This window comes from Heliangelus exortis, chromosome 8 (genome assembly GCF_036169615.1).
Source record: "Heliangelus exortis chromosome 8, bHelExo1.hap1, whole genome shotgun sequence".
NCBI classification, from domain to species: Eukaryota; Metazoa; Chordata; class Aves; order Apodiformes; family Trochilidae; genus Heliangelus; species Heliangelus exortis.
Window position 1 is genome coordinate 2,773,773 of NC_092429.1, and position 27,606 is coordinate 2,801,378.

At 42.6% G+C, this 27,606-nt stretch overlaps 1 protein-coding gene across 17 annotated transcripts in view; it reads right to left on the reverse strand.

The window, feature by feature from the left end:
- Positions 1-24,481: 24,481 nt before the first annotated feature.
- NFIA (nuclear factor I A) overlaps positions 24,482-27,606 on the reverse strand; it is a 245,781-nt gene continuing 242,656 nt past the window's right edge. For 9 of the 17 annotated variants that reach the window (XM_071749984.1, XM_071749990.1, XM_071749983.1 and 6 more), the window contains one exon: positions 25,348-26,290. In XM_071749984.1, the coding sequence (XP_071606085.1) occupies positions 26,273-26,290 (18 nt within the window). In that variant the 3' untranslated portion in view covers positions 25,348-26,272. Of the gene's footprint in view, positions 26,291-27,606 lie in introns of all 17 variants that reach the window. The other 8 variants (XM_071749992.1, XM_071749987.1, XM_071749989.1 and 5 more) reach the window with 4 other exon arrangements.

Genomic DNA, 27,606 nt, shown 5'->3' on the forward strand with positions numbered 1-27,606 from the left:
TGAAAGAGTGGATTTAGAGACTGATTCACAGAATAGTTTGGGCTGGAAAGTGATCTTGTCCAACACCTCTGCAGTAAGCAGGAACATCTTCAACTAGATATTTTTGAACAAAACTCTGACTAGTTTTTTTCCCTGCAGTGTAAATCTGAACTATTCTATGGCAACTTCCTAAGACAGTATTTTGTTATCCTGACTACTTCCCTCTCCACCACCACCCACCACTTTTTAGATGAAGATACTGCTTTTGCTTTCAGGACCTGATAACACCTTAAATATTAGGTTTTATTATGTTTCCAAAGATGTATTACTGTAAGACTGCCAGTAAAACTTCTCAGCTCTACACGAAGGTCTTTGTGTTTGAAATGCTCCATTAGAATTTTTTTTTTGGAGAACATCTGTTGTCACCCCATCAAAAATTGTTTCCTTTGTTCCTCAAGAGTATATTTAGTTGTATTTGCTTACACAGCGATGTCTATTCAGTCTTCTTGCATCTCTTCTCAGTGTTTTGGGGGTTTTTTTCTTTTCTTTTTAGATTCATTAGGTGTTCAGTCCATTTCTGCACCGAGAAAAATTCCTGTTGCTTGCTCTGCAGTTTTCAAACCTGTTTCCTCCAAAAAATTCTTTTGAATACAGTAAGGCAGGGTGCTAAAGGACCCAGCTGGGGACATGCCAAAGGCAAAATTTTGCAAGCAGCCATACATTTCCATTGCCTCACAGGCAATGTCACTAATTGCATGATTACCAATTATTTCACTAATACATCATACAGTCTTTCAAACTCAGTGTAGTCTCATCCTTGACTACTCTGCCATTTTCATTATTATAAATGGTCACTATATGGCTTCTTTAAAAAAATGCATCATTTTGATTCATTTAAATTGAGCTTTTTTACCAGCTACTCCTGTTCTGGGGTCGACCTGCAGCAGAGTCTGCCAAGGGGTGAAATATAAGAGAGTATGCTGGTTTTATCTTCTGCCTGGAGCTGAGGAGAATAAAATAGCTGAACTTTAGGCATATGCTTAAGTAAGGGTTCTCCTAGACTGAAATCTGATCAAGACTCTACCCACTTTCTTGCTCTCAACCCACCTGTGTTACCCAGAAAACCTTTCTATATGGAAACCTTAGCACTGGCAGTGTACACTTTTCTTTTTTCTCCTCAAAGCTGCTTTTCATTTACTTCTGTTGATATACCAGAGCTGTTTGATCATGGACATCCTGCCACTAGTTCTCAAGTACCAATAGGAGGAGCTGGGCTTTTCAGAGCTGAACCGAATCTGCAGCAATGCCACAGCATCAGATCAGGGAATCTTTAATATGTATGAAGCAAAGACACCTCGAGGAGCAGTAGATGTCGATAAGGGGGGTTGTGGGCTTCAGTTTCTGCAGAGGGTATGCCTGAAACTTAAACCCGTTTTGTCTCTTTGCCTTTTGCTTCCTGAAGGTGGAGCCAAACCCCCTATCAGATTCCCAAATCTTCTGAAGTTGTTCTTTATCTTACGGCAGGGATTTAGCACTCCGGTATTTTTCCTTGCACGACAGAGAGAACTAGAAAGTGGATGAAAGGATTCTGTCCAGCCAAGAAACATTTTTCACTAGACTCACACTTTAGAGTTAAGGCTGCAGCACAGGTTAAGAAAGGAAATACAAGAATAAAGAGGGCAGCCTCAGTGCTGGCATGGTGATCATAAAAGTTCCATAAACTCCCAACAGAACGAAGTGTTTAAAAATACTTCTTGTCTCAAACACAAACTTCTTGCTTTTCCCAGGATTTCTGATTCTTACTTTTTGTGCTTCATTATAATCTCGAACATACTCATGCTCGGATAATTCTCCATTATACATTTGAATGGCTGCTTTCAAGACTGCAGTGCTCTCTCTGAGAAGCACAGTTCTCAGGCTCTGCAGATGCATATGACACAGCAGAATTTTAGGCAGTATAAAAAAATATAAAGATCAGTTTCCATTACTGTAATTACTATATAAATCCTATCTTTAGGAGGCTTAGAACAGGCCTTTTTAACCTTGGTTTGAGCTGAGGCTTGGTCCAAGTCTGATAAACTGAACACCAAATTCTTTTTTCTTCGTTTTTTGCTTTTTTTTTTTCCTTTTCTCTGCAGCATCATTACTTAGTGAGGAATAGGGTGGGGAGGGAGATGGATCCAGCGTGTCCTCTGCACTCTGACAGGGTGGTGGCTGTAATGGGGCAATACACCCGTCCCCAGCCAACAGCAAGGCTAAATGACACATTTTAGATCTGAACATTTAGATTACATTTGTTTCCCCCCCTTGGAACCTGTGGCTGCTTTTCTTCCACAGCTGTACTCAAAGAGTAGGGGTGTGAGGCTGTTCAGAGGCAGCTGATCCACAGAGTGCACCCAACAGCACTGGCACAAACCATTAGATCCTACAGGCTTTGGAGGGCTGCAGCAGCAATTCCCATCTTTTATGTCACTGGCACTGCCTCAACAAAGGTGTTGGCTGCCCTGGTCCTTCCCTTTCAGGTAGCTGAGATGCCTGGAGCTGCCTCCGGCTGCCTTTCAGGTCAAAGCATTCAGAGCTGAGAAAGAAGTTGGCAGCACCATATGCAGAGGTTGGTGATACCTTGCTCTGTTGCTTGAACATGCCAGACTCTTAGCTGTAGGCCAGAGAACAGCTTTGATATGGATAGCCATCACTTGCTCAAAAGAAAAGTCTGGCACAGTATTTTCCGTGTCATGAAGCTGTTCTGTGATGGGTGCTTTGCCCCCCAGCCAGTAGAGTCGTAGGAATGAATTTATTAATGTATTCTGTTTCCTTTACACAGAGTCTTCTTCAAAGTTCTGTGTGGTTACCGTGGGGAAAACATGGCAAGAACATGTAAGAGGATATCACTGCCTGCAAAGAACTGAGTGTTCACCTTGAGCCTGACGAGACTGCCCACCATATGGATTGTGTCGGCAGAGGCCTGGGGAATGCAGAGGTGGGGGGTAATTTCTAGGGCTTTCATTCTGTGGCCCCATTGATTATAACCTTATTAAGAGGACGATGCGTGTGACTTTTAAGTTATTTTGTTAACTAAGTGTAAGCAATGGATGTGTCATGCTAACAAACATAATTGCTGGTGTGTCTAATACAGTATGAAAGTACAGTACAGTGAATTAAAAAGGTTGCGAAGAATCTAAGAACGTTAAAAGGGAAATGTGTGCCTGGGGGGCGTGGGGGCTGGGGAGAAAAACGAGTTACTTGACATTCACTGTCTTCCTCCCAGCTCCTTTGCTAAAGTAGGAACAGAATCGGAACAAAAAAATGTTTGTTTTACAGCTGTACCAAGTTACGGCGTGGACTCGTGCTCCCCCCCTCCTCTCCCACTTGCATCAAGTACATCCTGTACTTTTGGCAACATGTTGACTGGATATTTAAAAGCTGTGAACTGTTCTGAAAGTTTCACATACTGGGTTATGGGCCATGTGTGTTTGATCAAAATTCAATTACTGCACTGTACCATGCTTGGAAACCTATCATCCCAAGTTATGAAGTATGACGAAATAGGCTAATCTAATTGGTTCAGTATGGGAGCAGTATCAACCAAGCTTGTTATGATAAATAGCTTCCTGTGTTAAAGGTTCTCTAGAGCTTAAGTATCTTGGCTCACCTCCCTCTACAAAATAAGAATAGTGTTCCCTGGGAACAGTTACATCACTGTCCCTCTCCTACATTCACAATTAAAGGTTTGTGGATTTTTTTTTCATCTCGCTGTTCCTTGAATAGATAAACCATGGCCATCCACCCCATTCCCCACTTCCATGCCTTTCTCCGGCCTTCATGGTAGGTGGTGCTCTGCTTACCATGTGTTCTGTTTCAGGGCTGGGAAAGACAAGCTTGACCAGGATCATAGAATCATAGAATTGGCTGGGTTGGAAGGGACCTCAGAGATCATCAAGTCCAACCCTTGATCCACTCCTCCCGTGGTTCCCAGCCCATGGCACTGAGTGCCACATCCAGGCTCTTTTTAAAATATCTCCAGGGATGGAGAATCCACCACTTCCCTGGGCAGCCCATTCCAATGTCTGATCACCCTCTCAGTAAAGAAATTCTTTCTAATGTCCAACCTAAACCTCCCCTGGCACAACTTGAGACCTCTTGTGCCCTCTTGTCTTGCTGAGAGTTGCCTGGGAAAAGAGCCCAACCCCCCCCTGGCTCCAACCTCCTTTCAGGGAGTTGTAGAGAGTGATGAGGTCTCCCCCTGAGCCTCCTCTTCTCCAGGCTGAACACCCCCAGCTCCCTCAGCCTCTCCTCATAGGATCTGTGCTCGAGTCCCTTCACCAGCCCAGTTGCCTCCTTTGGACCTGCTCCAGCACCTCAATCTCCTTCCTAAACTGAGGGGCCCAGAACTGGACACGGGACTCAAGGTGTGGCCTCACCAGGGCTGAGTACAGGGGCAAAAACCTAGTACAAAAACCCAGCACTGAGTACAGGATGCTAAAACCCACCCTGGGCCAGAGGCTGGGGTCTATGCACTGGTGTTTCAGTACCCCTGACATGTCTGTTTGTATAAAGATTTGGAATTTTTGATGTTAAGTTAAACACAGAAGCACTTTAATCTTCCTAATCTAAACTAATGAAAGAACTTTTCTACAGTAACGTTTGTACCTATGGATCTTATTGAAACTAAATTTTAGTTCAACAGTAGATAAAGGCAAATCCAGTGGGTAAGGGCTGGATTATGACTAGGGAAGGACTATGTTCTAAGCCTGGATTTGTAGTCACTAAATTTGTCACTAAGACAGTGAGCTGTCTCCCATGAGATGATACCAGCTTCATGATTTTATCTGGTCCATCTTTGTCAAGAAGTACTTAGCTCGGATTTTGATGTCACAGTAATAGATGGTGTCAAGGGGAAAAAAGCAAAACAAAAAACATGGAAAAGTGGCTCCTTGGACCCTGAAGACTTGATATTTTCCTTTTTTGAACCACAACCTCACACACCTCCTAAGTCACAAATCCCCTTCAGGCAAAGTAATTGCATGATGACCATGTTATAAAGCCATAATATAGGCCTTCAAATATAAGGGCCTTCAAACATTGGGGGAAATTCTCCTAAGAATAAAGTTATTCATGTAGTTAAGTGTTGGTAGAACGAGCTCTTATGTAAGAGAGTATTCGTATTAGCCCCAAGACTGCCTAATACCTGGATTAAGCCTGTATGGTGATTAATGCCTATTTACTATATCTGTTATCCCACTGCATTTTGCTCTTCAGCCTTGATTAAGCCCTTTGCTTTACCATTTAAAATGTCCTGCTTAACCTTCTGCTTACAGACGTACACAGTGCTGAGGTCTGCATTTTTAACTAGAGCAAGTTCTACCATAAATAATAGCATTTAATTTTAAAGTGCAACAGCTACAGTCACCACTTGATTAAATGACAAAGAACAGCAATAGCAAACTGAGGAACACAGTTTTTCCCAGCAAATGTCTACATCCACAGAACAGAAAACATATACCTCCCTGCTGCTGGTTAGCACTTTCTGTGCAGTTCTTTTACATGTTTATAGAAAATTATTACTAGAAGAGTTTAAACAGTGACTCTCCGCCATTTCCCCAAATATCTTTAGGAGGAGATAAACTAGATTAATCTCTCTTTATAAAGTTCCCACAAGCAAACTCACAGACACAGTAGCTTTACCTTCAAAAATAGAATGTGACTGTAGGCACTTATGCTAATCTCTTTTTTGGCAAATCAGCTTTTTTTGTATTGAATCTTGCCTGATTGAATAGCACTGGAGCTGCCAGAGTAAATGCTATTATCAATGTACAGTAATTAAGGAAATAGTCCTTGTCACTCCAACAGTGTCCAGGCACTGCCTTCTGTAATAAAGTTAAATGATGAAGAAATCTCTCCAAGGTGTAGATCCTGGACTGGGGGAGCTCCTGACATGCCATAAAATACTGCCATGTAGAATTCCAGGTGATGGGGAAAAGTATAAACACCCGTGAATTCATGCTAAATGTGTGCTTGACACCAAATGTCTAAATAGCTGCTCAGCACTAAAACACATAATTCTTTAATTTGTCATGTAATTTCCTGACTCAGGGCAGTTGAGCATCTCCCAGTCTCCACCCTTAAAAGACGCATGCGAGGGAGACAAGGGGGGAGACCCTTCCATCACTCAGCCACTTCAAAGATCTTTTCCCCCTTCAGGCAGCAGCCTGCACAAATGATAAACCTTGCTTTAAGATCAGCAGAGCAGGGCTCTGCCAAATCCATTTGGGGAGAGAATTTCAGTAAAAAGGACTTGTCATTCCTTCCCCCACCCTTCCGTTTCACTTGAAACTTTACAGCCCAACGGTACTTTGGTGGATGGCAGTTGTTCCTGCAGCACCCAAAGACAGATTCCCCAGGGAGAAAGAGGGAGAAAAAAAGCTCTGAACAGCTTCTGTATTATAACCTTATTGCACACACCAAGAAATGTCAAATGAAGGCAAGTAGGGTAATTCTCAGAGAGCAGAAATAAGCAGAGAACCCTGATCTGTGCTGCCAGAGTCATCTGAATGCTTCCCTGCTGCAGCCCCACGTAGAGATCATTGCAGTAAACTGCTCTGGCCTCAGACATGCTGAGGTCAGCATTTGATAGCAAAGATCTTTTGTCCAACGAAGGTACATGCAGAAGAGATGTTGTTTAATGGGCAATAAATAACAAGGGAAGGTATTTAATCAAGTCTGCCGGGAAATACTGCTCACATAAAAACACACACGTTTCTAAAGATGCAGCCTGGGAAGAGACTGCTGGAAAAAATGCTAAAGGAAAAGGGAAAAAGTCCACACTGAAGCTGCTAAATTTCATCCCACTACTTGTAGGACGCATGCAGAAGGATTCTGGTCCCTATATTGCTTTTCCCCAGCAGCTCACCTCTCATCTACACTCAGTGTAAGAATTTTCTTATTTCATAAGTCTGGCAACTTTTGCTTGGACATATCTTAGAGGGGCTTTTAGCATTCCCTGCCACACTCTGTTTTAATGCACTGACATTCTGAATGCTGGGCATCGTAACCTCTCCACTAAATCTCTGACACAATGAAGTGTCTCCTAAATACAATAATTCAGAGGGATTGATCCAGTGAACTACAGGGTGCACCTTTTCAATTACTTTTTAAAGATGGAAGTGTTTAGTGCATGTTGAGAGCTGGACTGGGGGGGACTGGGAGGGAGGGGAGTCACATTTTGAGAGTGGACCTGAGCTCCACTCCAGCAGGAGCTTACAGAAACACCCAGAGAGGAGCAAGCATACAAGCCTTTCCTGTGTGCTTCCAGCATGACTCCCAGCTTGGCTGTGCTGGATCCAGGCCTCTTTTCTGTTGTATGTAAAACATTAGCGTTCTGTATATTGTTCCAAAGGAACTGGTTGGGCTGTTTTTTGGGCTTTTTTAACATACTTTTAGCTTAACCTTCAGAACTGCCTGCTTGAATCTGGTCAGAATTTAAAAAAAAAAAAAAAAAAAAAAATTAAATACGTATATATAGTCCAGGCAGTGGTGTTTTTTTTTTTTTTTAATTGAGGCATGCCAAATACCAACAGCAAAAGCTTTTTCATTCTGTAGCTCCTGGATACATAGTCTACTTTTCAGTTTCAAGGACAAAGGAAACACTTAACCAATTAGATGAGGCAGGAGATTGTGACATACAGGCTCTTTCTTTAAATGAAAAAAATGTTGGAAAAAGATATTTGACCCTAGGTCAATAAGTGCTAATAAATTCATGAATACTCCATAAATCCAACCATATATGCAGCCTGTATCATGAGCCCTAATGGTTCTGTGGCTGAGGAAGCTGTGAGACTGCCCAGGGTAAAACCCCACACAACTCCCTTCTTGAAATCACATTTTGAAGGCCTTGCTTTTAAAACAGGATCTACAAAAGTGTAAGCCAATTAAGCTGCAAGGCAGACTTCTATCTTCTCCCATTTGACATCTCTATCAAGTCAGCTTGGATGATACCAAACATGATGTGGTTGTCAGAACAGCTGTATTTACCCTGCACGCTTAGGAATCTCTCCCTCTTCTTACAAGGCTCTTAGGAGACAACTTTTTAAAAGGAATGTGGCTTGACCAAGGTAATACAGCTTTTGCCTGCTGTCAGGAGGAAATGGTTAATGTTTGACACACGTTGCACCTGGATCTTAAGCATCCTAGAAGCACACTTGAACTTCTGCATGAGGAGCATCACATGTCTCTGTCAGAAGTGGGGGTGTGTTCGGGGTCTGCATCTTTTCACTCCCCATGTCTGGAGATGGGGTGATAGTTAAAACTTTAAAAAAATTACTGCTCTTCTCTTTCCAGCCTCAGAGCCCCAGTGTGTTTACTTTAGTCTTAACAGTTCACCAGGCAGCTGAACTGTTGACTGATAACTCTTCTGGAGGATCAGAAACTCACAGCAATTAAGAGCCTCCTCTGTCCTCCACCTATTGTTCCTACAGTTTGCTTTGCTGAAATTATTGAAATCAGTGTTACTGCACAGAGGGCTTGAGCCTCAGGTGCTGGGAATTAACACTGCCTATTTAATTACATCAGTTTACAAGCTGATCTGCTATCTGTCCTTTCTCATATAGTATTGCTTAAAGCAAAACTGAAGCCTCTCATCAAACTGGGTGTGGGGCTCAGAGATAGTGGAACAAATGGAAGTGGCTGGAAGAGAAGAATCACTCTTGTTCTCCCACCCAGGTCCAGCTGCCATTTTGATTTCTCTCCACTTTGGCAGCTGTCTCTGGACCTCTGCAGCACTCATCCTGCCACACACTACTGCAGAGTCATTAGTGAAGCACGACAACTAATGAAGCCTTAAACCAGGGTGTTTCCAGTGACAATTCAGGATGCTTGGAGCCCTGGTGAGTCTGACCAACAAGCCACACTCCTTCAACCCCTCCTGGCTCCAGCTGCAGTGCAGATCAGGCTGGAAGCTTCACCTGTGCCAGTTGATGAGGTCCCAGTAAAGGGCTGTTCACACCAGTGCTGATTCTCCCCAGTGGGACCCCACCCCAGAAATCCAGGGAACCAGGGGCAGCAGGAAGGAGCCTTTATGGAACTCCTGGAGATGCAGATGAAGTGATGATGCCTCCCACCTCATCCACAGAAGCAGCAGCAGGTCAGTGTATCATCCATCTGCTATCACCTTGCTATTGCTCCTAGTGCTTTTCTGAGAACTTGTACCAACTCTTTTTTTCTGCAGTTTGCACCCCCATAAAAACCACCCAGAATACAGTGAGGTGAGGAAGAACATCATGAATTTTCATCATATTGGTATTTCTGGCACAATTTACATTGTGACTATGCTCCTGATGAGGGGAACAATAAATATCATTCACAAAGCTCACATTGCAATGGATGGGAAAGGAAACAGTGACCCAAAGGGTGTCACATTCTGGAAACCTGACCTGGGAAGAAGGATCCACAATTAATGAGATGGGTAAAGAGCATCTCTGGGTCTTAGTAAAGCTCTTTGATTATCATAAAAAGAAAGAAGATGCTAAACAGTTTTAAAAGCATCCCATGTACTATCAATGATATTTCTGTTGATAGGAAGAATTCAAAGGAGTGCTATTAGCATTCTGGGCAGAGAGGGAGCAGATCTATAGCACAGCTCTCAATAAATACATTGCTGCAGTAAACTTCCTTAGCACTTTGCAATTCACATCTGATCTCTGCTGACCTTTTTTTTTTTTCTCCTAATTAAACCTTTAGCTTGCAAATGAGCCATTTCCTACATCAAACTGGTGTAGGCAAAGAAGGAAATTCTACCCACGATTTATAGGAGCTGCTGGTGACCTAACTGTCTATCACAACCTTTGCTAATTGATGTCTCTTTGAATTAAATTTGACCAATTACTTTCTTCTAGGTGAACAAAGAGGAGACTATCCTTAAAAGCTATTGTGTCAACAGCAATGAACAAAGTAGGTTGTAGATGGAAGATAAGAAACCATTTTGTGCCTGCAGTGAGAAAGATTAAGTCCAACCACCTCCAGCACCCACACCCTCTGGTTATCTCCCAGAGTGGTGTTTGTTTGAAGATACTGGTTTTGTAGGGGTGTGCATGGGGGTGACCTGTGCTGCTCTTGTAATCTCTGTTCACATCCTCACTTCCATACAACCAGGACACAAGCCAGACACCACTCCTGTCCTGGTTTGGAGCTGGATGACCACACCAGCCTCTTCCAGGTTGCTCACACCTCACAGTCTTCCTCCAGTGCAGTGATGTGGCAGCCTTTAAAGTCCCTTTCCAGTGTAGCACCCAAGAAGAAATCCCCCAATCAGAAACCAGCCATGTCTTCACTGCTCTCTCATGATGAGGGCTCAGAAAGGGAATGAAATATCCAAGATAGGCCAAACAGCATGATGTTGAACTGCTGACCCCGGGTTCACATGTATTCCTGGCTGTATATAGTGCTTTGCAAGCCCTTCCCTGTGGCCAAACCACAGGAGTTTGGCTGGGGCAGTGTCCTGTGGCAGTGAGGAAGGACCCTTGGCTTGACTGGACAGCAGGAAGCCAGAGCTACACCAGGCATCAGCAAAAAGAAAGGAATTAAATCAGTCCAGGTCATTAAAGAGTCATGAGTCTCACCTCAAAATCCTTTTCAGAAATATATTTTATCTTATTTTCCTCCATCTCAAGGCTCCAGAGCGTGTATGTTTAAAGCTTTGTTTCTCCAGCTGAAATGATGAGAAACTTCCTTTCTTCTAGAGTTTGCCACTGCTCACCCTTTCCTTTTACAGAATTGCCCTGTGTTATTTTTCTTCTCCTTTGCATCAGACAATAACCAAAGTAATGTCAGCCCTTTCCTCTCAGGTCACAGGAGACCTCTCAAGCTTCCTAGCCCCATGTACAGAGTTACCCTTCCAGAATCTCAGTGGGAAAATGGCCTCTCTCTCCAGAAACATGGGACATCACGTTGGATGTTGCCATTCAACTGCACCTACCAGTGCTGTGAGCAGGGCCCAGTGGCCCTCTTCCAATCTTCCACTGGAAGGAGAACAAAGAAACCACTCTAAACATTACCTCAACGATGTCAAAACATTATTTAGACATAAGGAAAACTCCCCAAACCCCATATTGGTAGCTCTAAAGGGAAAGGACCACAGACCAGAGACAGGGAAGCATGCTGCCTAAGAAAATGGCTTTTCCTTCATTCAGTTGAGTTATGGGAGGGCTGCATGAAGAAAGAGGGGACCTTTAGGAAGATTTACAAGTAATATCTCTGTATTGTCCCTCCTATCCTTTTTCAATAAGGAAAACCAACACATTTCCCTGCACAGAGAAGTGGAAGCTCTCATCATGCCCCAGACGGCCCTACCCACTGGAGCCAAGCTGCAGCCCCCTGGACATGGCTGTGCAACCCCTGGCATACCCACAGCTTCTTCAGTATTAAAACTCTGGAGGCAAAAATGGCAGTGAGAGAGAGCTGGAGACAGAGGAAGCCAACAACATCATTCCTCACCTGGATGCCCTGCAATTGCTGGGGTGGGAGAGCAGCTTGCTGGGCTGGCACCAGCCTCCTGAGCAAACTTCAAAGGTGAATGTTCCCCTCCTTCCATCCTTCCCTCAGTTCCTTTCAGAGCAACTGGAAAGAAAGACAAAGAAAATTAAATTAAAAATCGCTGTTCATATCCAGCAAAAAGACAAAATAACGAGGACGAGATAACTGCCGTGCTTTGCCAGGCCAAGGCCTACTCACTGAAGTAACCAGAGGGGAAGAACAAAAACCTGTTGTAAAGTCTCCCCCTGCTCTGGAGACAACCTGAGAGTTGGGGTTGTTGAGCCTAGAGGAGACAAAGCTGAGGGGAGACCCTGGATGAAGCTGAGGGCAGAACTTAAACCACCTTCCAGGGCCTGAAGAGGCTTCAGGAAAGCAGGGGAGGGATCCAGAGAAGGCCACAATAGGATGGGATGAGGAAGGGGGGAATACGTTCAAACGAAAAGAGGCTTCTGTCTCGGTCTGAAAAAAATCGCCGATGTCCACACAAACCTGGGATGTTCCCGGATTCCCTCAGGAGCTGCTGGTCCGCGTCGGAGAGCAGAGGTCGGAGGGCCCAGAGCCCAGGGCGGGAAGCGGAGCCTTATGTATAGGGAAGGGAAGGGTCAGGTGACCCGAACAGACCAATCAGAGCGCTCCTGCACGGGGCGCTCAACGCCCCCTCAGAGTGCTGCCCTCTGCCTGACGGGGCTGTCAGTCAGTGTCTGTCTGTCTGTCTGTCTGTCTGTCAGTCAGTCAGTCAGTCAGTCAGTCAGTGTCGGTCGGTCAGTCAGTCAGTGTCAGTCGGTTAGTCAGTCAGTCAGTCAGTCAGTCACTCACTCACTCACTCACTCACTCACTCACTCACTCACTTTCTCCTGAATCCTTTCTTGCTGAAGAAGGACACTGTCACCTCCCTGAGCAGGACCACCTCAGCTGCTCCAGCCTATCACCAGGACCCTGGAACTCAGGTACCCCCTGTCTGCTGTCAAGTCCAGTTTGGGACTTTTCTGGTCTAGAAGTAATCACCAGCTGAGGAGTGTGGTTGCAGGATATCATACCTTTATATATTTGTAATTCACCATCATCATTGTTATTACCTCATTAAACATACCCCAATATTTTTTTTTTCTCCATTCTTAAAGTCTCCCTTATTCCCCTTCTCATCTTGCTCTGGGAGAGTAGTGGGGGGAATAACATCTGTCACCCAGTTATTGTCTAAAGCTGTCAGAGGTAGATTTCGGTAAGATATTAGCAAAAAATTAATTGCTGTGAGGGCGCTGAGCCCGTCCCAGGTTGTCCCCTGAAGCTGTGGCTGCCCCATCCCTGGCAGTGATGAAGGTTGGATGGGGCTTGGAGCACCCTGGGCTGGTGGGAGGTGTTGTGGCTGGATGAGCTTTATGTCCCTTCCAACTCAAACCACTCTGGGATTCTGAGACATACTGGTTAAAAGCTCTTCCCAAGTGCTTGGAGCAACAAAGCCTCTCTCTTTTTTTTTTTTTTTTTTTTCTTTTTTTTTTTTCTTTTTTTTTAATTTTAATTTTTTTTTTTGAGTCCTCGTCGTATACTAATGAAGAAATTAAAAAAAAAACAAAACACATTTGGTAACAAATCCAGCATATGGTTATTGTTTGCTGCAAGGACAGGGAGAAACATCCCTCCTAACGTGGCGAGCAGGCTGCAGCTGCAAGATCGCATTACAGCGCCGTGCTTTATTTAATAAACCCTCGTCCTGACAGCCTTAACCAAATTTTTCCTTCCCCTCACCCAGCCCCGAGAGGTGGTTTTGGTGCCTTCTGCCACGATGGCCGCGGCGGGGTCGCGTGTGCCCTTCGTTAGCTGGGGAATATGCTTCCAATTCTGGCCCATTGGGTTGGATTTTCACAGCAACTCATTAGTCACCCAACGCTGACAAGCTGCTGTACGTGTGCCATCTCCCTCATTGTTTACATGCAAGTGCAGTGACAAAAAAAAAAAAAATAAAAAATAATGATTTATTTAGGTTTAATTAAAATTTGTGGATAGACCAGTGATTTTTAGCAGTGCTGTTTCTAATTTGTGGTTGGGGAGTGGGGGGGAATATTAAAAAAAAAAAAAAAAAAAAAAAGAACTTTCTAGCATGTTCTATATTTTCTGAGTTCCTGGGCAGTGATAGCCTGCTGGTCCTGTCCCCCATTTCTCACCCAAGGGCTGTGCTTCAGATCTAAGAAAGATGTGATACCTTTGGTTCTGACATCAAGTCCTGTGAGTCCTAGAGCAGGGAAATCCATGTTCCATGAGTTTCACCATATTGGACCGAGCCCTGAGCAGATGCAGAATTGCAACAATTTAAGGACATCTATTGAACTGCATTTAGTGCAGAAGTACCCAGGGGGCAGATGGGGGACATGAGGAAGTGGCCCAGCCCCATAATACCCATGAGCAGGACTGGTGACTTGTTTGGAAGCAGAAATTACCACTTTAAAATCCTTTGGAGGGTGTGGGTTCCCTTCTCCAAAATCACTGGGGGTGCTGGGTGCCTTCCTCAGCTCCAGCATCCTCTGCTCCCAGGCAGCTGGGCTGCTGCTGCCTGCTGTCATGGCCATTTGTCTTGTTGGTAACTTATTTATGACTCCAAAAGCACAACCAGGAGTAGAAGGATGAGTGGGGTTGTGGTGGGCAAGTTGGCATTGATGTCCCCAAAGCTGTGTGGGACCCTCAAGCTGCCACCCCAGGTGAGGAGTGATGTGATGCTCTCACTGGAGAGAGATTTCCTTCAAGGTGCATTTTTATAAGGTGCAATAAAGCACTAAGAGATTAAACTTGTGCTTCCTCCCACCCCCCTGAATTACAAAAGTTAGGAGCCTTTCTTGGCCTAATAGCATGGCTCAGTGAAATCCCTGCTATTACCTGATGTAAATATGTATTAATTAAAGCACTTAGAAAAGGCAGAATATTGACCTAACAGGCTGTAATGGCTCTCTTAGAGCAATTACGATCTATCATACAGCTACATATTTCAGGAGGTATTTTTAATTTTTTTGGAGGTGTGTTATTAATCTGGGCTGTTTCCTCTTCTTGTACAGACCCATCCTGGGGCTTTGGGTACAGCCATGGGGCTTGTGTCCTTCCTGAGGAAATCAATAGATGGGGAGGCCCTAAAAATCCCTTGGTTTTATTAAATATGAAGTATTTCATCCTGCCCCATTCCTGCTGTGCACTGCCCCTCCTTTCTCCCCATTGCCAAGGGCTCTTTTGAGAGCTCCCACCTGCCTGCAGACCCCAGGAAACACCCAGAGCAAAATATTTATACATAAAAGAAAAACTTTGTGCTTTCCAGCGGTGGAAACCCTTTTCAAACAAAGCATCTGTCTCCTGGGACTTACACCTTCTAATTTAATTATCCCCTAAATCAAACAGGGTATTAATCCCCAATAGAAAACATGTTCCAGTTGCACAAACAATATTTAAATGGTATAATAGGGACATCTTTTATAAATACTTCTAACAAATCCTGAAAACCCCCAAATGTGTGGGCTATAATTAATCGAAATGCCAAGTGCCAGCTAACCAGGAAAACTCCAGCATCATAAATCTGCCCCGAGCTTTCTCACATGGGCTGATGGATGGGGACTTGGAGCTTAAATATTTAACAATCAATAATTCAAATACCTATCTTACCCCATTAAATTTGTCACATTTATTTATAAATGCAACATCCAGCTGAAGTTGCTCGAAAAGTTGTGCCTCCTCTGCCCAATAACAACATGCAGCATTTTGGAGGAAAAAAACATTCCTTTAGCTTTGGAAGATAAAAATCAAAGGTGCAGGGTTACAAAATGTATATGGGGAAGTAATGAACAGCGTGAGGGACGGGGATTAAGCCCCATCTACCAAAATAATTGTCTGCATCTCCTTCACCCTTCTAGGTTTGGATTATAAAATGTGCAGGCAGGTGTTACATTGTATGAATCACATTTATAGGAACATTTTCCAGTTTCTCCACTGCCCAAGGCAGGGAGCTGCCATTCCTCCTCTGCAGATGAATGTTTTAGTGGCATGGGGTGGGCTGCAGACCCTGCCTGGCACTGCCTCCTGTCCTGAGGTAAAAAAACCCACAACCCCACAACTTGGAGGAAAAAGGGGTGTGGGTTTGGGTCTGACCTGAACCACAGTCATGCAAGGCTGTGCCCTGTGGGAGGGAAGAGGGGGACAGAAAAAAATCCAAGTGGGAGGCTGTTCACTGGCTAATAATAATAATAATAACACTAATAATAGATCTTGCCAGTTTGCAGCATGAGCAGCCTGACCCTGTATTTATTGCACAGTTTATCAGGTGGTTTCTCTCCAATCAGTTGATAAAAATAACAACAGGGATCCATTTTCCCCCTCAGCATCGTTTATTCTAAAGCAGCACCAAAACTGCCCTGAAAGGTCCTGAAAACCTAAATTTCTGGAGGGATTTTAAAAAAAAAATAAAATATGTGAACTGCCTGTGAGTAAGGGAGGAGGGGGTGCCAGCCTTGCCCCACATTGTCCCCCCACCCCTGCCAGAGTGTGCCTGCAGGCCCAAGCATGAGTTATGGTGACATAAATCTCCATCTCAAATTTATTGCCATAATTTATCAGCTCATGTTGCTGAATGGCCAAGCAGTTAATTTTAAAATGAAGTGGTGCTATTTTCATTAATACCCTTGTGCTAACTACCTATCAAAACACACGGAGGCAATTAATACCATGTTGCTGAAGTACTGCTCCAATAAATATTTCCAGTCTTGTCTTGTCTCTGGCAGATAAAAGACACTGGATGAACCCACCGCCTCAGTAATACTCCCCAAGTCCTTTCCTTGTCACAGCATCAGGAACATTTACATTTAAGGAAGAGATGAAGTTGCCAGATCCTTCAGGAACAGGAATTTAAAAGGCTGTTGTTTTGGGACATGGGAGTATCTCACCAGATATCTGTGCAAAAACAACACGAGAGGATTGAAATTTTCTGGAGATTGTAGCTCAGCAAAACAAAAGCAAGATTTGGCACGGTTTGCATTTGGGGCAAGAAAGGTGAAAACACCCAAAGTATCAAAATTTATTATAAAAACCTTTTCACCACCATGCATGCTGCAGCTTTTCCACCTGCCATGCACAGAGCATCCTTCTGAGGGACAACAGGGCTTGGAGGTGGACTTGGGTGTTCAGGGTGGGAACAGGATTTTCAGCCTGTATTTCTCCCTCTTACGAAAAAAAAAAAATGGTGATAAATAAAAACTGAGTGAAAAAGGGAGAGCTGGGGCAGCATCTCACTCTTTAGCACATCTTTGGTGGGCCTTGTGCTGTAGGAATCTCCCTGTAAGCACTTCCCAAGCCTTCTCCCTCCATGGCAGAACAACAAAGTGCCTCCTGTGTTTCTCTGCCTAAACACCATCCCATACTTTTTCCACCCAAAGTTTTTAATTTTCTTTTAGCAGGCTATTGCATATTCTTCCTGCATCCCGAGGCAAGCTGACACATTTTGATAGCAATAAATAATAAATGGGATTTATTTCCTTAGATGCTGATGGAAACTTTTCTTCCAGAGGAAGAAAGGGAAAGCAAGTAAATACTTGAAGAAAATGAGCAGCAAAGAGTCAGCTGGTGCCCAAGCCCTGGGCTGTGATCCCTCCCATGGGTGCTGATGCCCAGCCTGGCTTTCACTCCACACAGGACAGGGTCTGTCTGGCCCCCCTCCTGGAGCCTGTCCTGGCTCCTCCACAGTGCCCAGCCCAGGACAGCCTCAGCCAACAGCCTCAGTAATAAAAGGTGTAAATGAACAGTATCAAATGATTTTTGTAGGGGGGAAGGTGATGGACAAGAGGGCCAAGTGTTGAGGAAGGGGCAGTGCTAAGGACCTGTTGGTGAGCACAGCATCAGCCACGCTGGCCACAGGCAGGGTGATGGGGACAAACCTTCCCTGGGGGGTGTATGGAACTTTTTTTTTTTTTAAGTTAGATTTTAATTTTTTTTTTCTGTGTGTATCCATGCAGCAAGGTGTGTGTGTGGGTCCCTGTCCCTCCCTCCCATCCCTCCACCCACTGTTCAGAGGAAGCACCCAGCTCCAGCAGGGCAGACTGGCCCATTCCTGGGCTCCTCTCCAAGCCAAAGGGGCACTGCCAGAGTTTGGGCTCATTTTTGCAGCCTTGAGACAAGCTTTCTGCCCAAAAAAGTGGGAGTCCCCTCTCCTTCTCCCTCCCTCCTCTTTTTTCTCATCCCGAGCAAGCACAGCTGGTGAGCCCCAGCTCATGGCACTGGGTCTTCTGTGAGGATGGATTTGGCTTTTCCAAACCATTTGGTTCCCTTCACGAGGAAAAAAAGTTAGATGGAACCTGTTCCCCCAAGAACAGTGACTTTAGAGCTGTACCCACCCCAAGCCTCCCACCCCAGCCTTGTAGACTAAACTGAAACTATGTGGAGGTGTGAGAAAGGAAATACCAGAAGTTTATGAGTGTCAGGCAACTATTTGTTAGAAAACACTCATTTCCCCCAAATAAAAAGGGAGGGCTGGTATTGCAGCTGGGGGGGGTGCAGGGTGCAGGGGTCCCCGTTTCCTGTCCCCCAAAGCTCTGTGGCAGAGCTGCACCAGCCCTGACTTCTCATGGGCTTTTAGGTAGAAAACAGGCAGAATGGCATGAATGCAAAAAAGAAAAAAAAAAAAAACCAACCAACAAATCCTTGCTGTAAATACTTTTGTGCACGTGGCTTCTAACAAAAAGATGTTGGACAGTGAAAAACTTTAATAAAAAATCCTGCACTGTGAGGCCATCAGCAACAGCCACGGCCAAAATGCGGCTGATGTCTGGCACTTGGGCTCTTTGGAAAGCCTGCAGTATTTTTTAAGTTTATCTGCATTTAAAGATACACTGTAGCATTTGCAGAATTAATTGATCACCTCGGTCGTTACTAGATGTGCTTCCTGTCTTCACTCTGGACCATTTAATCTGCAGAGGTTCACTGAAAATTAATCCGTTCTTGTGCGAGGAACCATTTTGTGTTGAGTGGACACTGCAGGCACAGGAAAGTGCAGCCAATGTGATGGGCTTGATTTAACCAAACACCCCCTGATTTGGCCCAGGGACCCCCAACCCTGCCCAGGTTCAAGGCCTGGTGTCACCCCCACCCCAGCCCAGCACTGGTGCCCATGGCCCTCCAGCCGCACCCCCCCAGTGCCCATCTGAAAGTAAATAACAACACAGCCTGCTAGCATTAGCAATTTTTTATTTTCCTTTTTTTGTTGCATAGGAAATGCAGTACTTGCTTCCAGTAATTGTATTGTAATGTGAGAAGGTGGTAGCACTAATGGTTGAATACAAGAGTTAAACTAATCCACACCAGCTCAAAAAACCTGCGGAGACTTAGTTGAATAAGAATGGATGCCCACAGTGATTCTCAACCAATTACAATTTTTTTCACAGAACACAGTAAAACTAAAATGGTAACTATGAGAGTCAATACAAGTATACTAGAGGCACGAGGGGCCTGACTCATAAAAAAAAAATGAACACAACATGGTATTAACACGGGTGTCAAGTGAATTTGCAGCAGATCTTTCACACGGCCGGTGGAAATTTTAGCGCCCCGAATTTCAATTTGACGCCAAGGGACTTGGCTGGGCCAGCCTCAGGCAGCGGGACAGGGCTAGGTCAGGGCTCAGCTCTCCCAAAAGGGAGATTTCTCATTGATTGTATTTCCAAAGCAAAGAATTTTTGCAGACCTTTCCCCACGGCAGCAGTCGCAGCCGGGTGCCAGCAGCAAGAACAGGCAGCGGCGGCGGGTGCCAAGCTGGGCACTCTCTTCCTACCATGCTCCGTCTAGAAACTCATCTTCTTTCTTATTTTTGTTTTTTTTTTTTTGGTTGGTTGGTTTCTCTCCTCATATTAATTTGTGGATGCAGATAAAAAAGGGGGGGATTTCACCCAACACAATTGTTTTTGTTCATGCTCGAGTATAGGAGATTAACTAAGTGGAAAATAGTCTTCCCTAAAAAAAAAAAATTAAAAAATAAAAAAGAAAAATGCACAGAAAGTACAAAAGTTCACATTGTGTACAAGCGTTCGCCTCTGCGAAGGTTTTCTCTAGAGCTCAGAGGTAGCAATCTAAGGTGTTGTTGTTTTTTTTTCTGGTACGGACAAGATCTCTTTTGTAATCGAGCAGCCTCGTACCACCGCGTTCCGAAGCCCCGGCCTGGGCGCGGAGCCGTCTTCTCCCCTGTCTCCCCCTTTTCTCCTGCCAGCCTGCACACCTCTGGGGTGTCGGAGCATGGTCCTCACCTCCTCCTGGCTCCACCACCCTGTCCCACCCACCCCTGCTCTCTGGTGGGCTTCGGAGTGGTGGAGAGGGGCAGGGGAGGGAGAGGAAGGCCAGCGGGCACACGTGCCCGGGCGAGCGGGGCTCACCGAGGCGAGAGCTGGGGAAGAGCCGTCCTCAATTTGGAGGAGAAAAGCCCACGCAGCCTCCCGTGTTAATAGCAAAGGAGCTTTTATGAATCGGGCCCAAAGGTTGTACAGAGTTTGTCTGAAGAAAAATATTGCAACTGTGCATGAAACTAAACAACCACATGAGGTTTTTTTTTTTTTCTTTTTTCTTTTTTTTTTTTTTTTTTTAATTTTTTTTTTTAAAGGTTTTTTTTTTTTTTCTTTCTATATGAGGAAGTCTGGTGTGAAAAAGGGTCAAGCATGGGTACCTGGTTAACCGCTGCCCATTAAGAAATCTCTCACAACGCGAGCTCAATCTCATTTCTGGGTTTTTTAAAGGACTGTCCCTTAAATTTGATGCGTCTCATCTTCAGAGTAAGCCCTCTGAATTCTTAGGGTAGCTTTTTGAGACAAAAATCTTACCAGGCACGGATTGCTGGTCTCAAACACCATGTCCTGCCCTCTAGGAAGAAAAAAAAAAAAAAAAAAAAAAAAAAAGAAAAAAAAGAAAAATAAAGGGAAAAAAAAGAAAAAAAAAAGAAAAAAAACCCAAAACACAAGTAATACTGAATTTAAGTAAATGTATACCTCCAAAATACTGAAAACACCCCAAATCAAGAGAAGACAGAATTTGCGTTCTCAGTGAAATATCTTTAAACCTATCTGACAAGAACCAAGTCAGAAAAAAAGACTAACATAACTTTGAGTAATATTCATACAGCTACTAAGCATTATGGAATAGCATGCATTAATATTGTACGGTTATTTTACATCACCTATATCAGAAGGTTCTGACAGACAGCGAAGGCTACCGGTGTAGAAAAAATCTTACTTCAGAAGAGCAATATAATACAGATTTCACAGGCACTACATTTTAATATATCAGGTATTATGCTGGTTTTCTTATAATTCTTTCTGTCCTAAAGCTGGCATTATAACAATGACCGAAAAGGCAAGGATCGAAGTAAACGGAAAGTAGATACCAAAGTCGATATATTCTTTTCTTTTTTTTTTTTTTTTTCTTTTTTTTTTTTTCAGATAGATTAGTGCATAGTTTCCATGCAGATAAACACTGCTATGCATTTACATTGTTGGAAAGCAGAGTGAATTGAGCCCAAGTTGTCACATTTTTGTAAATCATTTTGCCAGCCTGTAATAGCACCATGTAATGGATTTGCATTAAACATTAAATTGATTTCAGAATTGGTGACACAGTATTCACTACAGTTAAGTGCTATGGAATAGCTTCAATGTTACCTGCTATATATCAAAGCAATTTTCATCCCACTGCTTTTTTATTGGAAAAAATAAAAGGAAAATGTACTCGATACTAATTAGACTATTGCGCAGCCTTGGACTTGATGATGGCATAGCTGGGTTTACTGTCAAACAGTAATACATGCATTGACTTCAAGACAAAATTGGCATTGTAAGCTTGATTTAATGAAAATCCTGCCTAGCAGGCAGTGTTAACTTCACAAGACCTGCCTCCGACAGACCTCATGAGGTTTATTTTGCTATTTATTTATTGTTTAGGTGCCATTGAAGCTCTCCTTACATTGTCATGCCGGTTATGGTTTTAATTTTGTTCGATGGAGGCCTTCTACCAAAAAAAAAAAAAAAAAAAAAGAAAAGAAAAAAAAAAAGATATTTCCAGAGACACAATGCAAAGTACAATATTAACTGACATTCTTAAAAAAAAAAAAAAATCACCACAAGGAAAAAAAACCTGTTTTAGGCTATGTATCTGGGTTTTTTTTGTATTTTTGTACAGTAAATATTTTATAACACTGTTACTACAAAGCTGCAAATATACGGAACAAAGAGAACTAGAGAAAGAAAAAAAAAATGTTAGAGGGATTTTGCATATTCCTGTGGGCTGACTGAATACTGTGGAGTTGAGAAAACTTGGTGTTTCTTTTCCCCTTCAACCTTAAGGGGTGGGGGAACAAGCAACAGAGACACAAGTGTACCATGGCTGCCTAAACTCGAAGCCCGAAAGTTTTTATTATAAAGGAAGAAGAATAAATAATAATGACATTGCTGGGGTGTGCGGCATGAAAAAAAGCAAGTGCCCTCACTCAAAAAAAAGAACCAAACCAAAAATTGAAAAAAAAAAAAAAGGAAGAAAAAGGAATTAACTTAAGAAAAAGTCAATTTGCGCTCAGCCATTTCCAGGGCTTTAAATTTGGGGGTGGGGGTGGGTACAGGTCAGAGTATTTGTGCGTCTGACGGGTTCTTGGAGAGAAGGAGACAGGGAGGAAAAAAAAAAACCAAAGCAACAAAAATAAAACCAATCCAAAACCAAACCAAAAAGTTGTTTTGCCTGACTCCAAAAGAACGACCGGAGCCTCGGGGAGGAAAAGGTCAAACCTGACACGGAGTCGGGGGCTCCAGCCCCTGCCCCAGCCCTGCCTGCTCCTGCCTGCAGCCGGCACACCCCAGGCGGGACCCCTGCTCCTGCCCTGTCTGGGAGGACTCAAACACTGCTTGTTCTCTACACCTGCACACAACAACGGGACTGCTGGGTTTCCTGCGGGAGAGGAAGGTGAACGAAACTTTTAATTTAGTGTGTAATACTTTACAACCCCTGTTGGTTAACACCCTTGACCGCCTACCTAATGTTTTAAAGCCTTTAAAACATTTTTTTTTTTAATCTCGCAATTCTGCTCAGAGTTCCCTAACTTTAGCGTCATCAAACTTAATTATGACAAAATACCTTCAAAAATACAGCATACCTGTAATGTCCATTTACAATGGTTCTTCAGTAGCCTATACTTCTCAAGCATAGGAATATGCTATACCATTGAGAGAAGAAAAATAACTGTATTTAAATACATACAAAAAAGGAAACGGGAAAGTTTTTAACTTAAATCCAGTTCCCAAAGGAAAAAAAAAAAAAAAAAAAAAAAAAAAAAAGCAATTCTATGAACGCTGCCTTTATAACGAACAATCAGAAATTCCACTAAGCTAATTTGACAGAAATTTTTCCTCATTTAAACAACATTACAAAAGTCCTGCATTATAAAATAGGGTAGAATAAATCAGTGTAATCAATAAAACTATACAACATACAAATTACATATCTTCTGAGTGGGCAGTTTAATTCTCTCTCTTTGCAGCCATGACTACAACATGCTCACTAAAAACAACTAACTGCCCAAACTATTGCTTAGTTTGTTTTGTTTAAAAAAGGGTGCAATTTTATTGTATATACAACCAATTTACTGGTAATACCTTGTCTCATAGCAAGGTTCTGACAAAATGTTTGTCTAGGCTTTTTTCCCTTCACTGTGAAGCACTGAAAGCTGCTATTTTTTTTTTAGTGCACATATGTCTTAATAAAGTAATGCCCAGCTAAGTGCTATAGGGAAGGCAAAGGATGCTGGCTAGAGGATGTGATACCATATACTAACAATCACACAATACAATAGAGCAAAATGACTACTCAACCACTTATCAGACACATATGAAAATCCAAAACATTTTATTTTTTCCTTAAATAGAGAATAACCAGTAAACAATTTTCAGAACTTGGAAGTTTAAAAACGTGCATATAAAAATGGGCATTATATACTTTTATTGAATGTGGATTGATTGCAGTCTGCTAATAAAAATGGGTGTGGGATCTGAAGAAAAAGGAAGTTTTTTTTTTTTTTTAAGGCTTGCTTGTGAAAGGAACAGTTGTAAAACAAAAATTGCTTGAAGCAGGGTTCAGCTTAGTGCTTCACAGTTTGACTGCTTCTCTAAGAAGAGCCCTTCCTGCATGTGCATTCAAAATCACAAAAGTACAAAGACAAACACCTAAAACACACTGCGTCAAGTGCAGCACCAACTTTGGTCAAATAAAAAAAAATTAAAAGAAAAATTAATAATTGCTAAGCTTTTCTACATGATATAAGCAGGTATTGCATATTTTCATATATCTGGGAGAAAACAAAACAAAAAAGGAAGACTCCAAATAAAATGTAAAATGCAGCAACATCCAAAAATACTGATAATCTAGCATCTACAGATCTCAGAATAGCACTGCCACTGACCATACAGGACAATAAACACTACTCCTATCTGCGGAACAACTAACATCCTATTTAATTCTAGATGTTGAAACTGACAATGGCTGACATAAAAGTCACATTTACAAAAAGTGTCTCCAAATGCTTGACTAGGGAAAAACCCCTTTCAATATAGGAACATGTGCAACAATTCCACAAATAATCGCTATCCAGGGCAAGGCACATTGATATGGAATTTTTTTTTTTTTTTTTTTTGTTTCGTGCAAATTAAGAAAACAAAACAAAACATTGTTTCAGGGAAAAGATGAGGAGCAAAGTGTCTTCCCAAGAATTTCAGTTACTTGATTGTATAGGACAGTAGTAGAAACCCTTCTGAAGGGTCGAACAAACATAGTTTAAAGGCAAGTGCCTGGAATAGGGATTACAATATTGTGTCTTAATGCACTCTACTTTACCCTACATTAACTATATAAAAATTAGTTACTAACACTAGAACATGCAGAGACTTTCTCTGATTAGCTGGACTTGCCAACCAGAACGTATATATATGTATAGTATAGGAAACCTTCTTAAAGTTGCATGTGAAGCAAAGGGGTGCTCCGCTGTCTGATAGAAAAAATCACTTGCACTCTTTTTTTTTTTTTTCTTTTTTTTTCCTTTTTTTTGTACATAAGATACAGGACGTTTGGGGTCCAAACTTTTTTTTTTTGTGTGTGTGTGTTTTTTTTTTTTTTCTTTTTCTTTTTTTTTTTTTTCTTCTTCAGCAAGTGCCCTTGCTTTGAACTGGCATAAGTTGTAAGATCAGCATCACTCGTTTCTGTCATGTTTTCTTCACAGTCCAGAAAATGTACCAGTTCAGGGACACGAAGGTGTTTTACTTTCTGGACCGTTCTCTCTTATTCCCAAGGTGTTTGAGAACTGATAAACCCTATATTGCCGGAAACACGTAAAATTTGTCAGAATTGGCATAATCCATTATAGTGACTTTTAGCTTATAAAATTAACAGATATTACGATTTAATTTTTAGTTATGTGCTTTGATAACAGAAAATGATTAATTAGCATTTAATGTAGTTAACATATTGTGGTAAAAGCACCATTAGATTTGTTTTTTTTTTTTTTTTTTTAATTTTCCTTCAGTTTTAAAGGGATACAAGTTCAACAATAAAAAACATAAAAAGCAAAAATAGCTCCCCTTTTTCTTGCAAGGCTGTTTTTTACCCCAATAATTTAGAGTCCTGGGGTGGAAGGACTTGGAAAACAAAAATAGAATTTTCAACAATCTCTATCTTACAAAGATATTTAGCTATCCAATGAAATTGCACTTTACTCAATTCAAAATTCGATTGTTTTGATTGATTCCTGTCAGTTTCTGTCAAAACAGACCAACTTCCCCATTTCTGCGTGAATTTTTGTGTAATTGTTGAAAATTGTTGAAAAATGTTTTTTTTTTTTTAAATGTAAGTGCAGCATTTCAAACTTTTTTTTTCTTTTTTTTCTTTTTTTTTTCTTTTTTTAGTGAATAGTAGTAGTTTGATGTTTTAAATCGCTCTGCAATCAAGTGGAAAAAAATTGTTGACAATGCTCTTATGGTTCATGTTACGTATCTAAGTGCCGACTGTAAAAAAAAAAAAAACAACAAACCAAAAACAAACAAAACAAAAAACCCAACAACGGAAAAAAAAAGAAAAAAAAACAACAAAAAAAACAACCCCAAAACAAAACAAAACCTGCAATTTTTTTTCCCCGATATGTTACAGAAAAAAACATGCTTTATGTCTGTCCGGTAAGTTATATATTGCAGAATTCAGCTACTACAAAAGTTATAGTTTAAGTGTGTTTCATGATTTCTCAAGAAGTCTCACACCTGTATGGGAAAAATCGATGAGGATACTGTAAAACAGTTAGGCTCCATATGGAAAGTGTGTTACAACAGCGAGTTGGTAAGCAGCAGCAGAGGCTAGTTCTACTCAAGTGTCACCTAACGCTTACACTACCAATGAAACACTTCAAAAGTTATGAAGCCCAACCATTTCCAGCACCATTATGAGAAATTACAACAGTCCTAAGTTGCCTAAAAAAAAAAAAAAAAAAAAAAAAAAAAAAAAACCAACAACAACAACAAAAAAAAATAAACCAACAAACAACCAAAATGAAATCTCAAAAAAGTTACGGCCTTTGCCATTCAACCATAACGTTTGCCATTTCCATGTACTAGTTTGCTGTCGGTGTCTGCTCGCCTCCCCTTCCGCCGATGTGAAAGTCGCTGCGCTGCGTTGCTGCTGCTTCCGTGTTACAGAGGTGGGAAGGGGTCTGGTGGTCTGTCCGGTGGGTGGTGGGAAGCGGAGACTTTTATCCCAGGTACCAGGACTGCAAAGGAGAGAGGAGAAGCGTCAGTCCTGCCGCCCGCTTTCACTGCTTCCCCAAGGGCCCCGGGCATCGCCGACAGCCTCCTCTGCCAAGAGGGGGGCTAATTGAGACCGTGACGAATCGACCTAATTACAAAGCTTAATTAAAAATACTGTACAAATCAATAATTTTTTTTGTTTTGTTTTCTTTTTGGTTTGGTTTTTTTTTTTGATGACATTAGCTGGACATAGCTACGGAGGAACACGGGGGTCATGTCACGTTACAAGTTATCAATCTTTTTAATAGATTATGGCTTGAAGATCCCTCCAGTTCACTTTTGTCTAATCCCCTGAAAAGGCGATACACATTCGCCTCCCTGTGCCATTTATCACCCTGCAGTCGGGGTTTTCTTGGGTATTTAGGCATGTGCCAGCATAAGCATCTGTTGCTTTATACTGCCCTGCTTCAACTGTCTCGCTGGAACAGATGCACAGAGATTCAACAACAGGGCTGTTTTCTTAGGAGAAATGTGGATGGCTAGAGAAAAGCCAGGATAAAGCAAATCGGGGGGGGAAGTGGATCAGTGAAAACGTCCCATATCTCTGGCCATACTTGTGCTTCGAAACAAAACACAGACCTCAACTAAGAGCTTTTCTTTGGGATTTTTTGTTTCTTTTTTTTTTTTTCCCCTCTCCCCCAAAGGCAGGGAATTCCCTGGGATTTCAGCTCTGCAACAATACCGTCCTTAACCCAACCGCGCCGATGTCCAGAAAGCAATTTTGCTCCTCGACAGGAAAATAAACACGGTCAGAAAGCTGGGGTGGGCTCTGCTGGAGTCGGGGCAGTGCCACCACACAGGGGAGACCCTCCTCAGCCCCGGCGGGGTCAGACCAACCTGAACCCGGGATGAATAAGAGCAGTGTTAGGCCCTGGGATCCTGCACACAGGGGGATGCTCCTTGGCAATGACATATTGCTGTGGGAATACACCAACAGGCAGCAACTATTTAGCCTGAAGTAAAGTAATACAGCAAGAAAAGATTCAGGTATTAAAGAGCCCTTGCTGATACCCCACATTTTTACTGTGACTCCTGTAATATATGAGGTGTGTACGTGTGCACGTATAAACTGACGACAAGTTTTACCAACTTTTTCCTCCGTTCCCTTTCAGCGTCTGACGTGATTGATAGCATAATCAACCCGGGGAGGATTTATGAACATTTACAGAAGACTCTGAGGCAGGTTTCATGTGGGACTTGGAGATTATGTGGTCTTGCCATGGAGGTAGGAACCGGTAAAATAAATAGCACGATTGGAGAAGTTGTCCTGCTTCCAATA